Below are 26,191 nucleotides of genomic sequence, written 5' to 3' on the forward strand. Positions count from 1 at the left end.
CAGGAGGGCGGGGGAAGAGGTGGCGCCCGGCCCAATCGCCTCTCCCTCCTCCCAAAACCCGTAGGCACCAGCCCAGGCGCCCAGAAGCGGGCCTTCGGGTGCAGGGGCCGCCCTGCCTCCTGGGGACTTGGTTGGAGCCTCCGGGGCTCGGAGGAAAGCACCGCCGGGTTGTTGTTGTGCAGACAAACGCCTAGTAACGCGCATGGGCCTCTGTTTGGTTCCAGCAGAAACGAAAGCCCGGAAGGCGGATTCTGAAGGCAGAGAGTGCTGAGAAGACATAGAGGCACTTGAGTGGCGTGGGGAGGAGAATGGGGTGCAATTTAGGGCAACTTCAGATGGAGAGGCGCACTGGGGCTGGGGTGGGCTGACTTCTAGTACAGGAGTGAGCGGTACGTTTTAGAATGGAAATAAAGGGGCGCCGGGTTGGAAGTTCAGTTTGGGGTTAGTTTTTCCCTGGCTGGGCGCCTGGCCTCATGATGCTCCCTTGCGCAACCTGTAGTGTCCTCTCTCCCGGGACTGGCTGCGCGCGGGAGGTGGGTTGCATCCTGGCTGAGCATCAGGGACATTCAGAGCAGCTCCCTACTCTGACCTGGGACTCCAACCTGAGGGAGCAGGTAAAGTTCGTCATCAGGTCACGGGAGAGCTGAATCATGTTCTTGTGATCCCAATGGTTTCCCAATTATCCTCGGGACCAAGAGAACATGGGGGCGGGTGGAGAGGATGAAGGGCAAGGTTGCTGAAAGTGGGAGAGATAAGAGATGCTGGCAGAGCGGGGTTTGGGCAAGGAACAGTAATTATGAAGTAACTCTCAAAAGACAAACCACTGAGCCTATGGAAGGAAGGAAGGAAGGAAGGAAGGAAGGAAGGAAGGAAGGAAGGAAGGGACGGAAAGGGAATGATGGTGAGAAGGAAGCCCCAATTCTGGAGGAATTCGCTACCAGGAATTTTCCTTCTTCAGGTAGCGGGACCCCAATCCTGACTCTGGTTCTCTTTTCTACAGGTGATCCTCCCTACAGAGGCGCTGGGCTAGGAGTGTCCCTCTCTAGGAGCAGGTCCATAGTGATCGGGAAGGTGCCAAGGGAGATGACCTATAGTGAGAAATGCCCTGGTTCCTACTTTGCTCAATTCCCTCCGTTTTACTGGGAGCTCTGGTACAGGTGGCAGGGCCTCTTCTGGGCAGAGAAAAACATCCTTAAGACTTTTCTCTGACTGATTTTTTTTTTAAGTCATCCATCTGTCCTGACATGGAAAAAGGTTCAAGAAATAGTAAGTGAAAGATAAACTTTTAAAGTTGCACAACAGAGTACATAATGTAATGCCATCTTTGGGGAGAAAAACTTTAGTTCTCTGCAGGTAGACTAATGTCTGGGAGGAAAAACACTGGTCTATCTTATGGGTTGTCCACGGAGAAGAAGAACTTACAAACTTTATTTTATTCACTTTGATATAATTTCATCTGTTTAAGACTTTAAATATATTTTCTCTAATATCTTTAAGTAGATCTCATCTCTCTAAAAGTCTATCACAGCTATGAACTCATGGGATTTCTCTCTATACCTGACTCTGCTCATCTCTGTGGACAAAACAAGGAATATATAATCACTGCCCTCAAGAAGTGGAGAAGGGGGAGTGTGGAGTGCTTCAGGCAGCAGCCAACATGAATAGGAAGTGTTCCTAAGCAGAGAAGGGTATGATGGGTTCAAGAAAGTGTGCAGGGGACTCCTGCTTGGAGCACAGGGTGGCTCAGGGTGACCAGGACAAGACAATGTTCACAAGTAGCATGGAGCCAGCTTGAATGACCTTGACTCCCAGACTTAGAAATTGTATCTTTATTTTGAAGGCAATTTGTGGCTGATAAAGAGAGCACTGAGGATTTTATGAATCAGGTTAGTGGGGCTCCATCAGGAGAGGCTGGTCAGCTGTGAGAGCCTAGAATCAATCAGATAATTAGCAGTTTAAACACTGAAAGTGCATATTCTAGAAGTGATACCTCTTCCATTGAGAGTAACCTAATGTATTGAGGATTTAATTATTCTATGAAAGAAACAACACTCTTTAAGACACATCTTTGCAATCCTGAATGGTACTCTATGAAAATAGTCCAATGTTCTGACCTCATACCCCTCTACGGCTACCTGGTTAGTTCCTAGGGAAGAGGAACAATGAAAATATGAGAAACATGGAAGGTTCTGGTGTCTTTGCATCATGACAAAGTTAGCCCAGCTTCCCTGCTCTGACCCTGAGACTTCTGCCTCTAGTTTCCCTCACTGCTCTCGGGTGTTTCCTTCGTTTTGGCTCTTCACTGTGTGCTGGTGTGTTGCACGCTGACAACTGTGTGCTCTTCCCTCTTCCAACATCCAAGGCCCTGGCTAGCCTAATCAGCCTCGCCTCTCATCTCCCATAAGCACTTGAGTGTTCTTTCCCCCAGTTAGTGCTGAGTGGGGTGGCCGCTATCTGCTGTGCTTGTGTCCTGGGGCCCTCACCTGACACCTAGTGTGATAGGAAGCTGCTTATTCCTCGCTGTGGGAAGAGAACATCCCTTCTCTTCCATCTCAGTGCTGAGCACACCCTTGAAGTAGAAAAGTGTCCAGGACAGACTTGTTTGCGGAGTTTGGATTTAGAAAAGGGATCCTGACAGCATGTAGATATCACAGGTCGAAAATAGGTTAGTGCTCTACAAGGAAATACAAAACTTGACATTCCCAATGGAAATTAACAATTGCTCAGAATCCTGTTTTCTTACTAGCCACAAGACTTAAATATATACTCATGAATGTCAGTTAATTTATTCATATCCTTCCCCTGCCCCAAATCAGAAAATATATCTCATGAACATCCTATATATTAAAAGCCTAGGTGGCGTCACAAGATGGCTGATGTGACGTTGTCACAAGATGTCATCACAACATGGCCGCCAAAACATGGTCGCCCTCACGTCATCACCAGATGGCCACCACAAGATGGCCAACAGGGGAGGGCAGTTGGATGCGACCAGGCTGGCAGGGAAGGGCAGTTGTGGTGACCAGGCCACGAGGGGAGGGCAGTTAGGGTCAACCAGGACTGCAGGGAGGGCAGTTGGGGCAAGATCAGGCCAGCAAGGGAGGGCATTTGGGGGAGCTATCAGGCTTACAGGGGAGGGCAGTTCAGCGTCACCAGGCCTATAGGGGAGGGCAGTTGGGGGCCACCAGGCTTGGAGGGGAGGGCAGTTGGGGGCAAGATCAGGCCTGCAGGGGAGGGCAGTTGGGGGTGACCAGGCCTGTAGGGCAGGGCAGTTGAGGGCGATCAGGCTGCAGGGAGAGCAGTTGGAGGCGATCAGTCTGGCAGGGTAACAGTTAGGCATCAATCAGGCCGGCAGGGGAGTGGTTAGGGGGCAATCAGGCTGGCAGTCAGAAGCATTTAGGTGCAATCAGGGCGGCAGGCAGGCGAGCGGTTAGGAGCCAGCAGTCCCAGATTGTGAGAGGGATATCTGACTGCTGGTTTAGGCCTGATCCTTTTGGGCCTAAACTGGCAGTGAGACATCTTCCAATGGGTCCCAGATTGGAGAGGGTGCAGGCTGTGCTGAGGGACACCACCCCCCCATGCATGAATTTTGTGCAACGGGCCTCTAGTCCATATATATATATGATGCCCACTGGGGCCAGCAAACCAGCTCGATCAGGGAGTGAGGCAGGCGGTCAACCTTGAGGCCCCTAACCCCTGCCGGCCTGCCCCTGGCTGACCATGCCCCTGATCGGCCCACAGCCTCTCATGCCGGTCAGCCATGCCCCCAATGGGCCCCACCATCCTAATTGGCCTGCAGCTCCTTCCCCTGGCTGGCCACACCCATGATGGCCTCCCACCATCGTGATCGGCCTTCAGCCCTTCCCCCTGGCCATCCCCACCCCTGATCTCCCCTCCATCCCAATAGTGGGTAGGGCTTGCTGGCCAATCTACTGCAGCCCCTCCCCCCACCTGGCCCCACTCCAGATCGGCCCCCCAATCCCAATCAGGGGCAGGGCCAGTCGTCCAATAACCCATGGCCCCTCCCCCAGGCCCCTGGCCCCATCACCCCCTACCCACCCTATTCAGGGGTGGGGCCGGCTGGCCCACTGCCCACAGCCCCTCCCCATGGCCATCCCCATCCCTAATTGCCCCCCCCCAATCCCAATCAGGGGCAGGCCTCACCAGTCAATCACCCTTGGCCCCTTCCCCCAGCTGGCCTGGCTCTGATCTCAGGCCCTGATTCAGGTGGGCCACAAGCCAACCTCCTGCCATCTCCTCCTCCCAACAGGCCCAGCCCCGATTTGTCCTGATTGGTGTCGGGCCCCATGGATACCACCCATGCACGAATACATGCACTGGGCCTCTAGTTAATGGATAAACCCTGTCAATATCTTATTTTGTAATCTTGCTCAGAACTGACCCCACACTTCTATGGATCATCACACTCATACACTCTATCTTTCACATATATTTCCTCAGATTTAGCAAAATGAAATGTATTCTGTGAGAAGCCACATCCCACATGGCTTAGGGTTCAGGATCTAGAGAAGGACTGCGTGAAGATGATGAGACTAGACAACAAATATGAATTTGGAAATGGGGGGCCAGGCGGAGAGTCTTTCTGAAGAAGAAAGGCTTTGCTGGTAACCAGGCCCTGCCAACCTTTTATTCAATTTTAGATACACATATTGCCCTTAGTCAGGCAGGCAATTCCGGTAGCAGACAGACTATCTTAAAGGTCAGTAAATACTAGTAAAGATTTACTTTGAGACTATTTGTTTCAGGAAATTGCTTGAACCACCATTGTCTCAACTAAACAGTCGGTGCATAGCTTTGGCCCTTGCAGGAGCTCAAGGTTCACCAACATTCTGGGTTCTTTGTTTACACTTTCCTGATAGCATAGACAATGGGTAGCTTCCAACATCTCCCCCTTTTCATTTTCTTAATAAATCTTGAAAAGTGAATGCTGCCTGAATGGTTTGAGTCCTTTTAAGACCCTTCATTCCACATCTGCAGACTAGAAATAAACATATAAGAACAAGAATAAGACAGGCAATAGTGGTTATGCTAAGAGGCAAATGTAAGGAGATCCAGTGGAATGGATTAAATTCTTTCATGTCCTTTTTAAATTGCTGCCAGGCATCTAAAGAATTAGTTTGTAAGTTTGCCTGGGATAATTGTACAATATGCTGTTGTAATTCTAAAATATCAAGGGTTGTGTTACCTTTAACCCAAGCACCAAGAAGGTGATGTGATTTTTTATTGATTCCCAAGGGTATAAGGTACTATTATAGGGAACGGGGGTAACACAAATCTGGGAAAAACTACAATGACACTGCAAAGATATTCTTTGCTCTAAGCTGTGGATTTTATCACCCATCCACATGACTGTAGACTTTAGTGCCAATAATTCTATCTCAAACTGGCTGTCAATTCTTTTTGTATAGACAAGGTCTTAGTTACATTTTCCTTGTTGTACAAACTGAAAAGTTTGAACAGTTTGTACCATGGATAAAGTAGCAATGCCCACAGAAGAAAGTAACATTACAAGGGCAAAGATTCCTGAAATTAACATTCCAATAAATCTTTTTTGTCGTTTTAAGATTTTTACCAGATCATGTGACAGTTGGTAGGTTTGATGAGATTCCCAAGGTTCGCTTAGGTTAGTAGGAACCCAAGCGAAAGCAGGCTGTTTTAAAAGCATGAGGGAATCTTTTTGGAATGTAGAATTAATACAATGTGATAATGTGCAGCCTGTGCATGACACTTTGCTTGTAGCATTAAGGCGTATCTGGATGGGGCCTGAGATAAGTACAAACAGATCAAATCCACAGCGGTGGCAAATACTGTCTTATTGGGAGTTCCCCATAAGGTACAAATGGAATTATCTGAGCTATAGTTAAAACTATACCATTTAATAGGTGCATGTGCAGCAGCTAATTTCTATTGCGTATTTTGTAGAGGCCAATTGTCATGTTGTAATTGAGATCCAACAAATCCTCCTCCATGCCATGAGATGGAGTGATTAGCTTCAACATATAGATAGGATGTGGTCCCCTTCCATTTTATGGTGCTATTGTTATTATACGCAGAACCGTAGGGGCTCTCATGTACAAAGGAAAAACTGTTATTAAGTTTGCTGCTGGTGGGGTAGTCACTATAACACTCTTGCCAATTAATTTCTTCCTCAGTGGGGTGCCCTTCATAAGACTTTTTACATAATGGCTTAGTGGGGGGAGGGGGGGCATGTCTTAGTAAAGTTACATTTTCTGTACCTCTCCCCAGAGCAAGTAGTTATAATAGATGTATTTGGGCTTTTGCTTCCCCCTCCTTTGGTGTCCATGCTAGCCAGAAGCCTCTCTTTAATTCTACATATAAAGGAGCAGTGGTTTGATTCTGTGTCATACAAAAGGGAAGCTGGGTGGCGAGACCCGTGTAATTATACTTTGCTCATTTTCTTCCTTGTCCCACACGTGGTCCTCCTGGATGACCAAGGTGTTTGGTGTTATTGGTGACTACATTAGGCGGGGGATCAGCCCATGTAAGGGGTCTTACCCATGGTGGGTGAGGAACATAAGTCCAAAATACTTCCCCATTTGCCCCTGGTAGTATTACCAGACGTTCTCAGGCATTCACGGGGTTCTGGTATACTCACAAATTCGCTCAGCTTCCTGGACCATCTTCTTCACCATCCCCCAGGTGACCTCCGGGCTGTTTGTTGTCTGCCTTGTCCTCCTCCCACTCCTTATCTTCAGTGGGTTGTTTGGGGCTGCTGCTATCTGCAGCTGCAAGGTGTGGATCCAGGTGCAAGGTCCTCATTAATCTGGCCGGTTCCTCCCTCAGATCCATGTTGAAATTTAATATTTCTTGTGGGAATCCACACGGGCTTGGAGACGTTTTCTGGAAACACACAAGCATATCCTCAACCAAATGTTGACAGGGGGTCGGGGCCCTTCCAAAAACCAGACTTGGGGTCTTTCCATTTAACTAGACCATTTTCCTTTGGCTTATTCTGACACCAGTGTATTTCCAAGGGTGTCTTGCCATCGGCATCACAAGCGAAAAAATTTAAAGTAACTAAGGCTTGGTGTAGTCTATTTACAGGCGATTTCTCCAAAATCCCCCCTTTTTTGTTTTAAATAATATTAAGAGGCTTTTGGAAAACCTGCAATATGCTGAATTTTCTACTTTTTACAAAATTGCTGGAAATGACAGCTTGTGTCACTGAGTCATTTTAATTGAGTAGCAAATTAGTTATTTCTTCCATAGAGATTTTCAGATAAGGTCTTAACCAATTAATGTCCTTTGATAACTTCTAAAAAGTCATTGAAGGTTTTAAGGCCACTCTCCTTATATTTCTACTTTTTAAGGCCTAATATATTGACTTTTAATTATAGTGTTACAGTAATAAGTTTAGTTAGTATAAGATAGTATAATCAAATTTCATTTATTTATTACAGTGAATTTTAAACTTTACTTAGAAGTGAAACTTAACTTGTGTGTGTGTGTGTGAGACCCTGATAAGTAACTTGTAATGCCCTGCAAGCTAACTCCTGACCAATAACTCCCAGCATGTTAACTCCTGATAAGAAACTTGCAACCTCCTGCGTGTGCATCCTGATAAGCCCAGAAGGCCACCGGAACACACTGGCAAGAGACACTGAAGAAGCCTGTTATAGTAATAAGTTTAGTTAGCATAAAGTAGACTCACTTTGTATTAGCATAAGTTAGCATAAGTAGACCCCATTTTATTCTTAAACCAAAACTTGTAAACAACTCCAAAAATAAGATGTATGTATGATTGATAAGCTGTGAACATGGTCACAACTTTCCTGCCTGAGTGTATACCTAGATAACAGGGCGGCACCCGTGTATAGCACCCGATATGAGACACTGAAGACACCCAGCTTCAAGGATTTAAGGAGAGCAAATCTGCTGAGGTTCAGACGCTTGTCTGCCCTCCACAGACAGGACGCTCTCCTCCCCCCTGGAAACTGCCGACTGGGAAACTACCATCCTTGCTCTGCCTGAGCCCAAACTGCCAGAGGCGCCTCTCTTCGAGTCAAGAGACCGAGCTCATTGCTGCAGCGTATTTTTGACGACCTCCGTGTGTCTCCTCTGTCGGCGAGTGTCTCCGGGTGGCCTGCCAAGGACTGAAACCCATCAGCTCTCTGGTAAATAAACCTGTGTGATTTCTTGCATTGTTTATCTCCTGTCTCTCTCTCTCTCTCTTCTTAGTTTTTGGTTAAGCTCGGCCATATTAATTAATAGTAAGTACCCTCTGACGTTTGTATTGGTATATCCAAATGAAACGAATTGGGTCACCTGTGCTTACGTTCCTATAGATAATTGGAACATATAGTTTCTAAATATCTGAAAGGCATTTTCCTTCACTTTCTCTCAGAGTGATCTTTAAGCTACATTTGGAAGTTTCTTTTAAAAACTTTCTCTTTTTTTTAAACCAAACAACAAACTTGGTTGCTTCTTGGATGCTGGCCAATGCAGCCATGCATACGTTCCAAGTAAAAGTAGCTCTCTTTTTAGTTATGGTGTCTCATTAATGGTGAGATTTAATGCTTGAACAATAATTTTTAGTTTACTTTGTAAATAGTAACAGAAGAGATTTAAAAATTTCTCTTTTTTATTAAGCTTAAAATTTACATTTAAACAGCATTCTTTTTGGCTAGTGCTCATTTGCATACATAACTTGATAAGGGAAGTGATCTAGTCTTTGTTTAAACTTCCCTGAAATTTTATAACCCTTTTACAACTTTTGTAAATAGTTAACTTTAGAATTTCTTTCTTTCTTTCAAAATTCTTTTTTTCTCTTCTCATCATATATAAAATCTTTATAAATTTTATACTTTCAAATTAGTCTTCAAACCTTCTTTTTATGTCCTTTAAAACTGCATTTTTACTCTAACATTCTTTCTTTCTATTATTAATCTTGTAAATACCTTCAGCTATCTGTATAGAACTTTTTCCTCCTTTGCCTTTAAAATGTATGTCTTGCCTTCTATTATTAAAACTATACAATATTTAAACCTTAATTCTCCAATGATAATTAAAAGTAAACAGCCAGCATTTTTTAGATTGACATTTATCAACATAAATTTTGTAATTATTCTAAAAAATATTTATTAAATTTAAACCAGTTTTTATATTAAAAATTTGGTTCAAATCATAGAATTAATCCTCCTTTCTTAATTAGGCCAATAAATATTACATCCTAAGTTGAAATTTTACCATACATAGTATACATGAGAACTACAATATATTTTGAACTACTACTTTCTTCAGAGTAAATATAAGAATTATTTTTCTCAAAAATGAATTGCTAAACTTTATGCATTTTATATAATTTCTTCTAACTTAATTTGAACTTTAAACTTTTAGAAGCCTCAAATTTTAGGAGGCAAGTTAAATACTTAGCATTTCTCAAATTAGTAATATTTTTACATTTTTAAGGATATATTTTAAATAAAATACAAGACATATTTAATTAATATATTCAAATTTATCCTCTAGATTTTTTTTATGAGGTAAAGCCAGGTTAATATTTCAGTACTTTTGTCATTTTAAAATACCTAGATATTTAATAATGTTATTATCTAATTCAGCAATGTCCTAAAGTTTTAAGTTACCAAAGATTTTGGAAAAACTCTGTCTGAGGCTGGCTAAAAAGGCAGGGGGAGGAGAGAGCAGGCCCGCTTGAATTTTAAAACTAATATATTCTTCGGTAGAGATAACATTTTCAGGTTGTTGCTGCCGCCAGGTTCTCCGCTTTTACAGGGAGAAAAGCGACTGGATTTTTATCATTAATATGTTTATAATTATTACTGAGAAGCTTTACCACAAATTCTTCATTTAGTCATATCTATTTATTTATGTTTTAACAACTTTGAGATTTTAAAGCTAATTACTATCCAAGGCATTTTCTTTTGGCAAATTTTGTAACAGAGATAACTTATTGACTTTCAATGGCTTTAATGTTAAAGTATTACTTTTTTGTTATTTTATAAAAACAGGAGTGCTTCCAAGATTTGGGAGGCAACTTTGGAATGCGGTACATTATTATTAAAAATTACCATTATTATGGAAACATTAATCCTATTCCCCAAATATGGCCTGTATATTTTCTTGTGTCATTTTTGCCATCTTTTAACTAAAAAACAGTCTTGGGTTTATTCTGTAGTATCCGTCATAAGATTGGGGCTCAAGAAATCACCCAAAATCGGGCGGGGCGTGCACGTTTTCTTAAGCTTGCTTTTCTCTTTATGGGTACAGAAATCCCAGACGCATTCCTAAATTCTGAGAAATGTTTCATTTGTCTAAATTTCAAATGACGGACTGGGAAATAAAAACATGGCAAAAATGAGACTTTTAATAACGCTCTCGAGAGTGGGTGTCCATTTTGCAGGATCACTAAAAGATCTAGTAATATTTTAATTACTTCCCATTTTCTAGGGAATTTTAAAGAGGTTGAATCTGCGTTGATTGAATTGGGAGGCAGAATGCTTATGCCTTTCCCTTGAGCGCCACCTTGTGTCCTTTTTGGTTGCCTACATTTTTTTAATGTCCTGTTTTTACACAAAGTTTAATTTGCTCATAAGCTTTTTGCATATAATTTAGCTGATTCTGTAAGTCACTGCTTATTATCTGATTTGGGAAATGTGGGTCAGCTACCTGTGTAATAGGAAAAGCAAGTCTCTCCTCCACTGTCATGTCCTTTAATCCTTCTCAAATAGCTCTTTGCATAGGTGATTCTACTAGCAGCGAATTAAATGTTTCAGGATTAGGACATGGAGGTGCAGGGGGCCATGATGGCCATTCCTCCAATTTTTCTTTCTGCTCCTCTTTAGGAGTGGAGGGGGCAAGGGGAGGAGGTTTATCCTCCTTGGCCTCTCTAAAAGGCTCTAGCAAATGCAATGCCATGTTTCACAAGGAGAAACAATTTGGAGGCAAGCTTTTCCCCTGCTGCTTTTTTCAAGTTCTGACCCACTTTCCCAACATTCAACATCTAATGTGCCCTCTTCAGGAAACCAAGGATTATGTTCCATAATAATATGCAAAAACTGTAAGAGAATACCTTCTGACACTTTAATTCCTTTATCCTTGAGCATGTTACTAGTTCAACTGTCCGGGCCCCATCTTATTTCCAAGTTCTTAGGTGAGGCACCCTCTGTGTCATTTTTAGTGGCACAGTTTGAACCTGGCCCTGAAGGGGGGAGGAGTGGGCACTGCTGTTCCAAGTCCCCTCCCCTGAATACAGGAGTTTGGGGTTTGTTTGTTTGTTTGTTTACCAGCCTTCCCTGCTGCCAGAGAGCTGGCCGCCCCCTGCCCCGGCACAGTTGGTCTTGTCAGACTAGATCAGTTCCAGCTCTTTTGGAAGCAGAGTTATCTCCCTCTATTCAAATTCCTCGCCCTCAGCCCAGAGCCTGGCCAGTTGGGTGAAGCTCAAAGGGTGATGGAGAAATTGGACAGTGCTCCTTTAAGGCAGGTATCCAGGAGGGGAGCCTGGGTACCTATTGTGGACACAGCCCTGTGCTGTGTGGGAGCTGTAATCCAGGCCCAATTAGCAGGGAGCCAGGCAGGGTTTTTGTTTAGCTTAGCAACCGCCCCCGCGTCCTGGAGGCCCAAGGGGGTAACTCTGCCACCGGAGGCCCCACCGGCACCCTCAGCCCGCGGTGGCGCTGGCAGCTGAGCACCTGGGCGCTGGGGTCTCAGGGCACCAGGACAGAGAGGGACAGAGGGCGCCGCTGCCCCCGCAGCCTCAGCCCCGCGAGCCATCTGGGCGTCGGGAAGGTGGTCTCCAGGGCTTCAGGGCTGAGCGCCCAGAGACGCTCCTCTGCGTGGGGAGCGCACTAGAGGCTCCCGGAAGGCGGGGGGACCCGGGCAGACGGGAACCCCAGGATCCCCGCCCCGCCCGGCCTGGGGCTGCCTCCTCAGGATCCTTGCGAGCAGGGGTGGATGGAGCCCCGAAGCCCGGCTCGCCGTGGTCTTGAGGTTCCAGCAGCAGCGAGGACAGCATTTCCAAGTCTGGGCCATGAAGGTCGCCCTGTTGGACCTCGGGTCTCTCTTTTCCAAAATCTTCAAGACCTCGACGGCGTCCCCAGCGTCCCCGGCGGTCCCCTCCCTGGTTGTGTCCTCCAGCAAATCGGAAGGCGCTGCCATCGCGGGGCCGGCGGGCACAGCGCTGAGCACGGCCCCCACCCTGCCCCTCCTCCCCGCCTTGGCGCCGGACTCCCCCTGCATCTCGCTGGGGGCGCCCGCCGCGCCCCATGCTCTGCTCACCGCCTCCTCCCCCAGGGTCTCGGTCGCCGGCCGCGCAGCAGAAGCAGTAGGGACCGCCTTGTCCCTGCCCAGTAGCCCCAGAGCAGCCAAAGTCCAGTCCCTGCCCCAGGACCTGCCCCAAAACCTGCCCCAGGACCTGCCCCTGGCCCCGTGGGGCGGTGGCTGCAGAGCTGAGAGCTCCCCCGCGCACCTGCGGGCGGGGGCGCGGTCGACCCCAGGCCCCGGCGGGGTCTGGGCGGCGCTGCCATCCATCCGGGGCGCCCTGGGTAGCAGCAGTTCAGCCTCGAACCCACGGAACCCCCGCCAGCGTGGCCCCGGAGACCAAGAGCCCAGCGCTGGGATGCCCCCCGGGCCTGGCCCCAAGACCCTCTTCTTCACTCTGCCGGGCCTCGGCGAGGAGTGGGCCTCGGACAGCGACTCGGAGGAGGCCGGACGCGCGTGAGTAGCAGCAGGGGCCGGCCGCCTCTCCATGAGACCCCTACCCCTGCGTCTGCAGCAGCGACCTTGCTGGGCGTGCTTAGAGCACTGTGCTATTTGCAAGGACTTCCACCAACTCCCCTGGGCAGCCTCCTTGCCCATTTCCTGGGTCCTAATTGTGTGCCTTTCTGTTCTTTTTAAGGCCCTGAGTCAGGCTTTTGCTCCACTCTCTCCGAGGTAACCCTCTGCTGTTCACCAGCCCGGCGGGAGTGGAGATGATGCTGGGCTTGAAGGGAAAGGGGAGAATTTGGGTTCACTTCTGACTCAGCCTTGACGGTTGACAGCCTGGTTTTCTCCAGGACTCTGAAGGGAGCTCAGGTCCCAGCCTGTAATGCAGAATATGGCAGACGTGCAGCGCAGCTACAATTTTAAGAAATGATGCCTCCCTACATTTTAAGGATCAGCCCCAATTCTTATCCCAAGTGGGAGGGGTTTTCTCCGTGCCACATCCGGTTAATTTACATATGTATGACATCATCTGACACCCAGGGCGCTTGCAATGCCCAGGACACCTCTGATGTCTACCTTAGGGCTCCTGAGGCTTTGCAAAGTGCCCTCAGGTTCCCCAGAGACGCTGACAACGGTTTCACTGGGAACTGGAGGACATTTCCCTCAACACACACACACACACACACACACACACTCACACACACACACTCACTCACAGGCACACACATGCTTTCATCACCATGAGCAGGAATGAACACATTCTTCTTATAAAGTGTGCATTTTAGAATTCAGGTGAATTTTATTTTTTTAATGAGCAGTTCAGTGAGTGCAAACATATTCAGCTATCTGCATCCTACAAGAAAACAGTGAAACGGTTAAAGGCAGACCACAAGGTTCCATTCCTGAATGGAGGTTTCTGCCTTATAATCTGGTGAAGCTAGCAAAGAACCCTCCCCCACCCCAAGCCCCCACCAGCTTTGACTCTTCTCACACACATCCACACCCAGGACTGATTCTAACCCATTCACAATTTAAATAATTAGATTTTTACGAAACTGCATGACATTCACCTCCGTTCTAAAATAAGCAGTTAAACAAGTTTTTTCTTTTCATTTAAAATATTACAGTAAGAAATACATGAGTCAACTGATTATTTTTTTTTTCTTAAGGAAAATCAATTGCATTTGGATAAGTGGCTAGGATACATACTGGTGAGGAATTAGACCTTTGTTATCAGCTACTGGTCCTTAACATTTATGCAATTAAAGATTTATGAGCAAACAGATCTACACACTGATCTTAAACTCTAGTCTTAGTGCTTTTTACAAAGAGGCCCCGAAACACATCAGTGTGACCAGTGAGAGAACTGGGGTCAGTCTCCATAGCTGGGCATTTCAGTCCATGTTTGTATTATCTACACACTTTTAATAGATACTTTTAATACCACTGTATTGGGCATTATGGATAGAAGTGACTACTTTGCATTAGCAAATGTATTGATTTTACTAAAAATGCAGACAATGAATGGTAGATAATTGCTGTGAGAAGTAATATGCACAGATAAGTACATTCAAGAATTCTTCTGGTAATGAACTTGTACTATCTGTAGGACATTAGCCAGACCCCTGAGTACACCAGGTTTTTGTTTTGTTATTTACATGCAAAAATAGCCATATTCCCTTTCTTTCATACCTCATTCCTTTTTTAATTAGAAAGTATACAAAGGGGAAATACTATAGACTTTTGCATCTTGAAGTATATTTTTTTTCTCTCTTGAATTTCTGGGGTGGCTATGTATAACATTGAATAAACAAATATCATTCAACAATGGATTTAAATTATACTACTGACACCTTGCCTGCCAGTTTGCAGATAGCTGCAACTAATTATTAGCTTGCTTAATGTTGAAATGGTATATTTAGTTTTCTAAAGCCCAGAGACCTGGAGAGGGGAGGTGGTTAAAGTAGAGGTAGGTGCATGACACCTCCAACTATCTGTCTCAAGGTTGCTTTGGCTATTTGTGGACTTTTTGTAGTTCTGCATAAATTTTTGGGTATGGATGAACCTAGAGGCTATTATGCTAAGTGAAATAAATCAGATAGACACAGGCAAATATGGTTTACTTATATGTGACATCTAAAAAAAGTTAAACAAAACAAAACAAAAATGGACTCATAGAAACCGAACAAAACAATGGTTACCAGAGGGGAGATGGGGGATGGGTGAGAAAAGGAAAGGGGAATATAGTGAATATATTGTGATAAGTTTTCATGGTGACAGGTGATCACCAGAATTAGAGGGGTGACCACATTGTAAGGTATAAAAGTGTCAAATCACTGTATTGTACACTTGAAACTAATATAACTAATATATATTGTATACCAACTATCTATCTATATATATATATATAAAAAGCCAATGTCCCTGACAACCATGACGACTGAATGACCAGTCACAATGAGATGCATTGAGCACCTCTGGGTCCCTTGCCCATGGCCCACAGGCTCCAATGGAAGCAAGGCGGGCAGTGAGTGGGCAGGGAGGTGAACGCGAGGAGCAAGCCCATGCATTTTACATTGGACCTGATTACGATGTACTTGGCCTTTGTTAAAACTAAAAGTAGTGAAATTAATTTGGGGGAGGGGTTAATATGTAAACTTTCAATGCAGAGTCTTTTTTTCCCCTTCTTCACTAAGATGCTATATACTAGTAGCAGCATGAGTTTTGATGTCTGACTCATGGATGAGATACAGGAATGGCCCATGGAAAGGATGTGCCCTTTCATTCCACAGGCACATAGGCTGCCGCACCTGAACCAGAGGTGGAGGACACTGAGTTCCCTTCATTACTTCTCTCTCCTGCACCCTGATATGTGATCCAGCACCTTCACCTTCTTCACCTGCCTGTCCATTTCATTGATACTTTGTACCTCATTTACACTGTTTTCCCATCTGGGCCATCCCTCTTTGCCACCTCCATTTGCTCTTCTGGCTTGAACTACACAACTATTATCTTGTAATAGGTTGTATTATCTGTTTGTTCTGGAAGTAGAAGGATTTCTACAGTAGATAAGGTTGTTTGGCAGATAGAGACTACTATATAAAAATGTTGGTAGCGCCCTAACCGGTTTGGCTCGGTGGAATAGAGCTTCGGCCTGCGGACTGAAAGGTCCCAGGTTCAATTCCGGTCAAGGGCATGTACCTTGGTTGCGGGCACATCCCCAGTAGGAGGTGTGCAGGAGGCAGCTGACCGATGTTTCTAACTTTCTATCCCTCTCCCTTCCTCTCTGTAAAAAATCAATAAAATATATTTTAAAAAAATAAAAATAAAACAAAATAATAAAAAATAAAATAAAAATGTTGGTAGCTTGTAAACTTCATGTGGTCAGGAAGGATTTCTGTGTTTTCTAAATTATTGCTGTTAACATGTAACTGTTGCTACTTTGAGTGATCGAGTTCTGTTGTTAAAGTCACCTGGGCATGGAAATACTGCAGTGACAGCCTGCAGGGCTTGTTTGTGTGGCTGGCAATAGAGTGAATGCAAGGTCTTATCTGTCAACTCATCCATTAATGAGGCAGCCTAGAGTTGGAGCGATGCCTATGGACCAAGGAGTCAGATGAGTTGGATTCCAATCTCAAACCATTTGCTAACTTGTAATTCTGGGCAAGTTATTCAGTTTTCCAAACTGTAGACTTTCCTCACAGGGATGTCCCAAAGTTAACTGAAATAATATGTGAAGTGCCTACCACACGGAGAAATGCTGTTAAAATGTTATCTATGATGGCCACCTGCTTCCTGGCACAGAAATGAAATTTGAGTGTGTGTTTCATTAAAGAATACATACATTCAAGGTAAAGAAAGGAGTGAAAAAAGAATTCATTTATATTTATCACATGACTGTAAGACATGGCATCTTTTAGTTTAGTTATTTGGGAGAACAAATGATGGTACAACAAATGAACAATAATCTTTCATGTTCCTTTGCACATCTTACAGTAGACAGAGGTTGCTTTAATTAGCATCACCACTGATTGCTATGCAATACCTAGAAGAAATATTTGCTACTCTGGGATCAAACTTTTAAAAGTTTTAGAGACAATGAGAGTCACCAGTAGCATCAGAAATCATAAATGACTCACACTTAGTGTATCGGTAGCTCTTGTCCATTTCTACCCAGCAATCCTGTGATTTTTTTATATCCATTTGTGACTACAAACTCTTTGTCTGTCCTGTGACACTTAAGTCAATGCATGCCCAGAAAAGGCATTTAATAAAATGTATTAAATGAATGATGAAGGAAAATCTTTCCTTTGCATATAATCCACTTTCATGGATTCCTAATCTCATAAAAATCTAGAGGCAATTTTAGTATCTTTCTTTAAGAATAATGGTTATCTTGGCCCTTTAGGTTTTGTCGTCTTGGAGTTTTCCTAAAGTCAGTAATGCTTTCTGCTGGGACATGGTAGTTCCACAGGGATGAATGGTGAGCTCAGCACACAATTGTCATATGATCATGCCTTCTATGACAGTCAGATGACCATTACTTTCATTAAAAATAGTGATAAACTTGACTTGGTTGTCCATGTCTAGCATTTGCTCAAACCCAGGAAAATACATTTGTTCTTCCTGTCTTTTGTACTAGTTTGTTAACATTTAAATTATCTTCTTTACTTTGTTATCTTTAAGATTGCAAAAATTATATTTGAGGTGATAGGTATATGTTCTGCTGGGTATTTAAAGAACACATTTTGAATTTTTTCTCATGTAATAGCTAACATGTATACTGTTTGATATGTGCCAAGTTCATAGCTACAGTGCTATGATATGGAATTTGAATCCTTGATTGTTCTAAAATTTTAATAGCTGACTTATATTAGTATAGTTTTCAGAGCATAGTTTTGAAATCAGTTTGATCTTGATTCAAATTCCAGTTTATAATCTTTCTGAGAATCCTATCTAATAAAAGAGAAACATGGTAATTAGCCATACCTCCGCTACCCTTCCCATTGGCTAATCAGGGCGATATGCAAATTAACTGCCAGCCAAGATGGCGGCTGGCAGCCAGGCAGCTGGAAGCTAACATGAGGCTTGCTTGCTTCAGTGACAGAGGACTCCAACATTCCCCGCCTGCCGCTGCCGGCCTCTGAGCTTGCAGTTTGAAACATTGTAACAAATATAGAAGCTAAACAAAAGCCCAGAAACCTGCTTTCAGCTAGCCGGGATCTCAGAGCTGGAGTTGATACAGTGTTTCGATTATAGAACCCAAACAAACCAGATACCTGCTTTCAGCAGCAGAGGCCTCAGAGCTGGAGCCAGAGCTAAAGCTGGCCCAGAATAAAAAAAAAAGAAAAAAAGGAGCGGTTGGGAGCTTTAGTCACCCACCAGCCTGAAAACAGCCCTCAGCCCCTCACCCAGACTGGCCAGGCACCCCAGTGGGGACCCCCACTCTGAAGGGTGTGTGACCAGCTGCAAACAGCCATCATCCCCTCATCCAGGCTGGCCAGGAACCCCAGTGGGGACCCCCACCCTGATCCAGGACACCCTTCAGGGCAAACCAGCCGGCCCCCACCTGTGCACCAGGCCTCAATCCTATATAGTAAAAGGGTAATATGCCTCCCAGCACCTGGATCAGTGGAGCCGAGAGGCCTCCCGGCACCAGGATCAGCGTGACAGGGGGCAGCGCCCAAACCCCCTGATCGCCCTGCGGCTCTGTGTGTGACAGGGGGCGGGGCCACACCCTCCCTATCCGCCCTGCTCTGTTCGTGACAGGGGAAGGCGCCCCAACCCCTGATCAGCCCTGCTCTGTGCCTGATAGGGGGGAGCTCCCCATTCCCCTGATCGCCCTGCGGCTCTGTGTGTGACAGGGTGCGGCGCCCCAACCCCCTGATTGGCCCTGCTCTGTGTGTGACAGGGTGCGGCGCCCCAACCTCCCCCCCCCCCCCCACGGGCCCTGCTCTGTGTGTGATGGGGTAGAGCCATAACCTCCCCATTGGCCCTGCCCTGAGTGTGAGAGTGGCGGCGCCCCAACCCCCTGATTGGCCCTGCTCTGTGGGTGATAGAGGGTGGCACCCAAACCCCCTGATGGGCCCTGCTCTGTGTGTGACAGGGGGTGGTGCCCCAACTCCCCTATCGGCCCTACTCTGTGAGTGACAGGCGGGAGCTCCTCAACCCCCTGATGGGCCCTGCTCTGTGTGTGACAGGGGGGAGCTCCCCAACCCCCTGATTGACCCTGCTCTGTGTGTGACAGGGGGAAGTGCCCCAACCCCCTGATTGGCCCTGCTCTGTGCATGACAGGGGTGGTGCTGCAACCTCCCCATCGACCCTGCCTTGAGTGTGACAGGGGGCGGTGCCCCAACCCCCCAATCGGCCCTACCCTGAGCGTGACTGAGTGTGGCATCGGAACCTCCCAATCCGCCCTGCTCTGTGCATGACAGGGGGCAGTGCCCCAACTCCCCAATCGGCCCTGCTCTGAGCCCGACCAGGGGCTGCACCTAGGGATTGGGCCTGCCCTCTGCCACCCGGGAGCAGGCCTAAGCCAGCAGGGCATTATCTCCTGAAGGATCCCAGACTGCGAGGGGGCACAGGCCGGGCTGAGGGACGCCCCCTTTCCCCCGAGTGCACAAATTTTTGTGCACTGGACCTCTAGTACAAAGAGTAAAATACAAATTATGTATTTACCTTGAATACCTTACTTAACCTCTTTAAGCCTCATTTTCTCACCCGTAAAATGAGAATAATTAATAACACCAGTTCAAAGAGATACTGTAAACATTAAAAGAGATAATATATAAAGCATATCTCAGCCTAGCTGGTTTGGCTCAGTGGATAGAGCCTTGGCCTGTGAACTGAAAGGTCCCAGGTTCGATTCTGTCCAAGGACACATGTCTGGGTTGCAGGCTTGATCCCCAGTGGGGGGCATGCAGGAGGCAGCCGATCAATGATTCTCTCTCATCATTGATGTTTCTATCTCTCTCTCCTTATCCCTTCCTCTCTGAAATCAATAAATATATTTTTTTAAAAAGAAGGGGAAAAAAACCTATTGTATTCACTGTTTTCTGAAACAATAAGAAAAAAAAGGCTTGAATTACTCAATGTGGGAAGATTCAAAGGATAATGAAAACACTTGAGAAAATATAACAGTTAACAGTTAAAAATAGTCTGTTACGAATCCTTCACACACAGATAATACTCTCCCCCCCACCACACACACACACACACACACACACACAAACACACACACACACCAGTGCTGTGTAGATATTTATTTCACTTAACAACAGCCAGATCTCTTTGGATATGAATAATTTTACAATCTGTAGGCAATAATTTTGCTTTGTAAGAAAAATTATCTGAGCATTTTATGGTCCTATGAATACTAGGTGAAATACAGACATATTAGATAGGAAATGATACATTAAATACTATTTGCTAGTCAATAAATACATGAATACATATTATTCATTAGATATGTATTGAAAAAAATTCAAAAGTTGTCTTTTTATTCTTGAGAGATAGAAATGGCCAATGAAGACACCATATTTAAGAAAGCACAGAAAGATGCCTTAGCTGGCTTGGCTCAGTGGATAGAGTGTCAGCCTGCAGACTGAAGGGACTCAGGTTCGATTCTGGTCAAGTGCATATGCTTGGGTTGCGGGCTCCATCCTCACAGGGGATGTGCAGGAGGCAGCGGATCAATGATTCTCTCTCATCATTGATGTTTCTATCTCTCTCTCCCTCTCCTTATCTCTCTGAAATCAATAAAAATATTTTTTTTAAAAAAGCATAGAAATGAAATAAAGTCTTTGAAATGATTAAATATCCAGTTGTGAACTTGGGAAAGAAGCTGATGGTCTTTGGAAATGACAAGAAAACCAGTCAAGTAAGACTTTCCCTGCTGTTGTTTAATAACTAGAATATGCTGAACTAAACAAAATGTCCTCCTCCTATACATATATACATATATATCTTCTCAGGATCATTGTCATCTTAAATTTATTATAGTGCCAGTAACAAGGATTAGGAAGAACCCCATGTAGGAAGCTCGCAATTTACATCTGGCTTTTAATATCAATAATTATATTTCAGAGAATGTCGCTAGATGCATAGAAGATTAAAATTGAGATATATTTAAAAATACATTTAATGCAAATTCTGAACATCAAACAGTGAAATATTAAAAACCATTCATGTACATTCAAGATTCTTTATAATCCAATTGAAATAAGAGTCTACATTGAATAAAATTAGCCCTTCCCTCTTAAAAAACAATAAGTTTGTTGACAAATGAATGCATACAAATAATTCCTAGGGAACTTTAACTTTAGTATATGAAATTATATATATATAAAGGCAGTGAACGTGATGACCAAAATGACTGTTCGGCCACTCACAATGCGGTGCTAGCATAGATGCATAGACACAGGTAAAGTCTATGAGTGAACTAAGAATGAACAAGACAAATGCTTGCCTTCACAGAGCTTGACTGTAAGAAGATTAGGTCAGGGATGAGAATCCAAAATTGCCACCATCACAGACCTGAGATGCCACTTCTCAGAATGGCCAGAGATACACCCAGGAGTGGACTGGAGGTGTGACTGAAGGGCTGGCACCGACGTGAAGGTGTGGCTGTTCTGGATTTCCCAGAGGAGCCAATGGCTGCCTAGAAGGTGGAGCTTTTGACGCTGACTGGCATAGAAACTGACCAATCAGAACCAAATCTGGGTGAACTGCAAGGAGCCAATGGCTGCCTAGGAGGCAGAGCTTTTGATGCTGACTGGCATAGAAACCGACCAATCAAAACCTAATCTGGGTGAACTGCAAAGGCAGAACCTAAGGTGAGGACTGAGGAGGGGTTTTAAGGGCAATAGCTGTTTGGTGTAAGGCAGTGGTCAGCAAACTGCGGCCCCTTGAGTGTGGCTCTTCCACAAAATACCATGTGCGGGCGCGCATGTACAGTGCAATTGAAACTTTGTGGCCACACTAAAGGGACCAAAGAGCCGCATGTGGCTTGCGAGCCGCAGTTTGCCAACCACTGGTGTAAGGTATAAGAAAGCAGTTCAATTTTTTTAATAACCGGTTTGGCAGTATAGTGCATATGGCTGGCTATCAGTCCAGATATAGGGGTTATATATTTTTGTCTGCCAAGAGCATCTCCTCCTGCTGAAAAAGGCTTTCCCCCCCATTTAAGCAATCCTATCCTATATAATCTATCTATACTAATAAAAGGGTAATATACTAATTAGACCAGGTCGACCAGCCATCTTCCAGATGTCTGACGTCTAATTAGGGAGGGCAGTTGGGGGCAACCAGGCCTGCAGGGGAGGGCCATTGGGGGAAACCAGGTGGGCAGGGGAGGACAGTTGGGGGCATTAAGCAGGCAGGCAGGTGAGTGGTTAGGAGCCAGTGGTCCTGGATTGTGGGAGGGATGTCTTACTGCTGGCAGTTGGATATCCCCCGAGGGATCCCGGGTTGGAGAGGGTACAGGCTGGTTTGAGGGACACCCCCCGCCCCTGTGCATGTATTTCATGCACCGGGCCTCTGGTATATTATAAAGAAGGTGATAGTTTCAAAGTCTACATCAGTCAGACTTTCATTTTACTTACTAAATTTGACATGTTTGTAATCACATTTCACTGACTGACATGAGCATTGCTGAAATATGTATTATTGTACAAATGTAAGCTTCTTAGCATTTTAAATAACAGCTGGCTTTTCCATATCTACTAGTTGCCAGATGCTGCATGCATCTGTAGACATGATCATGAATCCCCCAAACATACAAGGTAGGAATGTTATTTCATTCTACAGATGAAAAAGTTGAGGATCAGAAAGGAAAGCAATTGGTCTAATTTCACATGGCTAATCTGTGGGAAATGTAAGAAGCAAATGCAGGCAGTATATTATCCACAATATGTGTAACCAAGTAGTTTGTTTTTTAACAAATTATTTAAGATGGTAATGAAAAGTAAAATCTACTTCTAAGGTAGTTGGTGGTATTTTTCCTGTAGCAGAACTACTCTAAAAAATTGTACTTTCCAATTAAAATAATTTTGAAAAATAAAAATTATGATAATAGGTAACCAAAACTAACTTCCTCAGAATAATATTCCTATTAATACTGATAAAACCAAATTTAAAGCTTAATTTTATCCACTTGAAGTACAGACAACAAATGAATTTTAGCATAAAAAGCATGAGTTACTTAAAATAAAGCATTGGTTTAGCCAACTCTAGTTTATTATTTAATAGCAAATCAAATATTTTATCCATTCTAGTAAGGCAGTAATGAGCAAACATGTCTTACTAGAAAAAAAAATGGAGCATAAGAAATTAGCTATGGCCCTTGCAAGAGGAAAGAATATACCTGCACATTAGAATTTCCCTAATTAGACATTTCTAATTAGGTACTCCCATCCCAAATACACTCTAGAAGACGCCTTATAATTAAATATCTACAACTGTAATCCTTGCCAGGCCCTTATATTATGTTCATCCAATGAGTATATTTCTTTCACATAATATTTAACAATTTGTATCTCTCTTGCTTATTGATTTCTAACATAAATGATGGGATTTTGATCATCTAAAACTAACAAGGTATTTGTTTTAAAGATTCATAAAAGTGACAATTTTTAAATTAATCACTAACTTGAATTTCTTACAATGAGGTTTCAAAGTTATGCAATAGCAAATATGTGTCACTTTCTTGTCTTTTGTTATGAAACCACCTTTTTATGCAAAGCAATGACAGTAGCTGACCTTGCGCAAAGAAGTTCCATTTTTAGAATTTGTTGTCTGAACTAGCTAGCTAAAATTATGAGACACTTTGAGCTGAGCGTCTCGTGTGTGTGCTGGTACTCCCATCCCAAATACACTCTTAATCCATATACTTGTTCCAGTTGGAATCCTATTTTTGTCTCAGACTAACCAGGAAGCAGGATGCAACCCTATTTTCACCAGAGAGCATTAGTAAGTTATTCTTGCATTGAAAGCATTGGGGGGGAGGGGGGGGGGAAATGTATATTTTATTAAAGATTTCCTTGGGAGATGAATGGTGACTTATATCACACATTGTAAAATATTTCACTACAAAACTTTCCTTACTTTTATTTCCAGTAATGACAGACTAGATAGTTTGAGACCAACCACCACCTGAATGGTAAGTAGAAAAGCTAGACAATGAACAGAACACCCCCCCCCCCCCCCCCGACACACACACACACAAGGAGTTAGGATGAGATGGAAAGAGACCAGTCTAAGAGAGACCTAACCCCAGATTGAAATCATCTTAAATTTTTATTGGATTATGGTGATTTGGATGCCTAGAGCTCCCAGCCCAGTCTGCTGTAGAGGCAAATTTAATCTCCTCTGAATGTAAGCTGTAAGCAACAACTTTATATTGTTTATCAATGACATAGTTTAAAAGTAAGAATACAGAAAGGTTGAATATAATTGTATGGATGAAGTGAAAATTCTAATGTAAAGGAAGCTAGCATAGCTTTTATAATATCAGACCTAGCAGACTTTAACCCATAAAATGAAATTGACACATTATACTGATCTGTCAATTATTACAAGGTCTTTGTTTTCTGCTCTACTAATTAAAAGAATAAATGAAATCAAATATTAAAAAACATTTTTTGGGGAAAATTTGACTACTTTGATGTTGCAGTTTGGGAAATTGAACTCTTCATAGAATAGAATTAGGGGCTGTTTTTACTTTGAAAGCCTGATAAATTCTTTATAAAAATATTTATAAAACAGTTTTTGGATTGTTTGTGAGTTTTTATTTAATTACTAGAGGCCTGGTGCACAAAATTTGTACACGGGGCTGGGGAGGAGGTGTTCTTCAGCCCAGCCTGCACCCTCTCACAATCTGGAACCCCTCGGGGGATGTCCGACTGCCAGTTTAGGCCTGATCCTGCAGCACATCCCTCTTGCAATCCGTGACTGCTGTCTCCTAACTGCTGACCTGCCTGCCTGCCTGATCGCCCCTAACCACCTCTTCTTTGCCCCCCGCCTCTGCAGCTTCATCCAGAAGGATGTCTGGAATAGTGGTCGGAAGGTCGTCCGGCTGTCTCATCTAATTAGCATATTACGCTTTTATTATTATAGATATATATTCTTTCTTTCACTTTCTACTGATAAATGTATCATAAAGTAAATGCTTAAAAGTGAGAAAAAATATTGAATGTTAACAAATGTTATTGAACCCATTTATCCAAGGTATACGATTATAACATAAAGTTTCTGTTTTCTGGTTCAAAACAGCATACTATTGGCAATTTCCTATGATCTCACCTAATAATTATTGTCCTGGATATATTTCAGCACCCATTTTGAAGTTGTTATGTTTCTAAATAATCAATATAGGTGTTTTGTTTTGAATAATATACTAATTCTTTATCCTCCTACAATTTTATATAAGCTGTAGACCACATAGATTACTTAGGACTCTAAGTATTTTACTCTTCACATTAAAAATCTAATATTTTTTCCTGCTGCTATCTCTTTTTAGATACAGCTAAATTCCTCTAAATTTTAAAACTATTTTTTATTCTTTGCTAAATATAGTGAGCATTAGCTTCTCGGTATTTTTGGCAGGGGCTTTGCAGGGGGTGCCCTACATAGAAGTATGGTGTAAGGTCTGTCACCAATGGCCTAAGCTAGACTGTGGCTCTGCCAAACCATCAACTTCTCTGTGCCTCAGTTTACAAATCTGTAGAATGCTACTAACAGTCTTTCACCCTTCAAAGAATTATTGTGAAGCTTAAATGCACTAACAATGGTGTTTAAAATGGCCTGGGATATGGCAAGTATTAAAGAAATGTTAGCAAATATTGTTATAGAACACTAGGGGCCCAGTGCATGAATTCGTGCACCTTGAAAGGAACTGTGGGCTATAAGGCTGCAGTAGGCACAGGGGCAGGTCTCAGCCCATCCTCCGCACCACCACCTGGCCCCTCATGCTGTGGACCCCGGTCCCCTGTCTGCCAGCAGCCCTGCTCCCACCACCACCACTCCCATGAACTGACGGTGTCAGCCCCACTTGCACCCCCTGGTGGTCAGTGCATGTCATAGTGACCAAATGTTCGGTTGTTCTGCTGTTCGGTCTATTTGCATATTAGCCTTTTATTATATAGGATATTTGATAAATCGACTATAGATGGTCATAGAACATCTTATGAAAAAGGAACGTGAGAGCAAAAATCTGCAAATAAGATCTGAGATGAATCAGACTGAACAGATCTATATAAAAGTGTTTGCCCTTGGTAACTTAATATTGCTTTCCTGTACAAAAAAGTAGCCACCTTTCAGGCAGTTGTGAGTTGAGAAGTAAGGTATGTAGTTCTGGGACCCTGTTTGCCTGCAGGAGTGAGAGCATTCATCCATGGTGCGTGTTAGCATCTGGATGCTTTCTGCTGGCTGTGCATACTAGATATTGCTTGCTGTAAAAATGATTTCCTATCTAAACAGGATTCTGCATCTG

General features: G+C 43.9%; 1 protein-coding gene across 4 annotated transcripts in view; it reads left to right on the forward strand.

Moving 5' to 3' along the window:
* The first annotated feature begins 11,943 nt into the window (after positions 1-11,943).
* FAM149A (family with sequence similarity 149 member A) overlaps positions 11,944-26,191 on the forward strand; it is a 51,476-nt gene continuing 37,228 nt past the window's right edge. Inside the window, exon 1 of one of the 4 annotated variants that reach the window (XM_070408232.1) lies at positions 11,944-12,714. In XM_070408232.1, coding sequence (XP_070264333.1) covers positions 12,029-12,714 — 686 coding nt within the window. In that variant the 5' untranslated portion in view covers positions 11,944-12,028. The remainder of the gene's footprint in view (positions 12,715-26,191) is intronic. The other 3 variants (XM_070408233.1, XM_070408230.1, XM_070408231.1) reach the window with 3 other exon arrangements.

The sequence above is a fragment of the Myotis yumanensis genome, unplaced genomic scaffold (assembly GCF_028538775.1).
Source record: "Myotis yumanensis isolate MYYU_CA2020_CCGP unplaced genomic scaffold, mMyoYum1.0.hap1 SCAF_3, whole genome shotgun sequence".
NCBI classification, from domain to species: Eukaryota; Metazoa; Chordata; class Mammalia; order Chiroptera; family Vespertilionidae; genus Myotis; species Myotis yumanensis.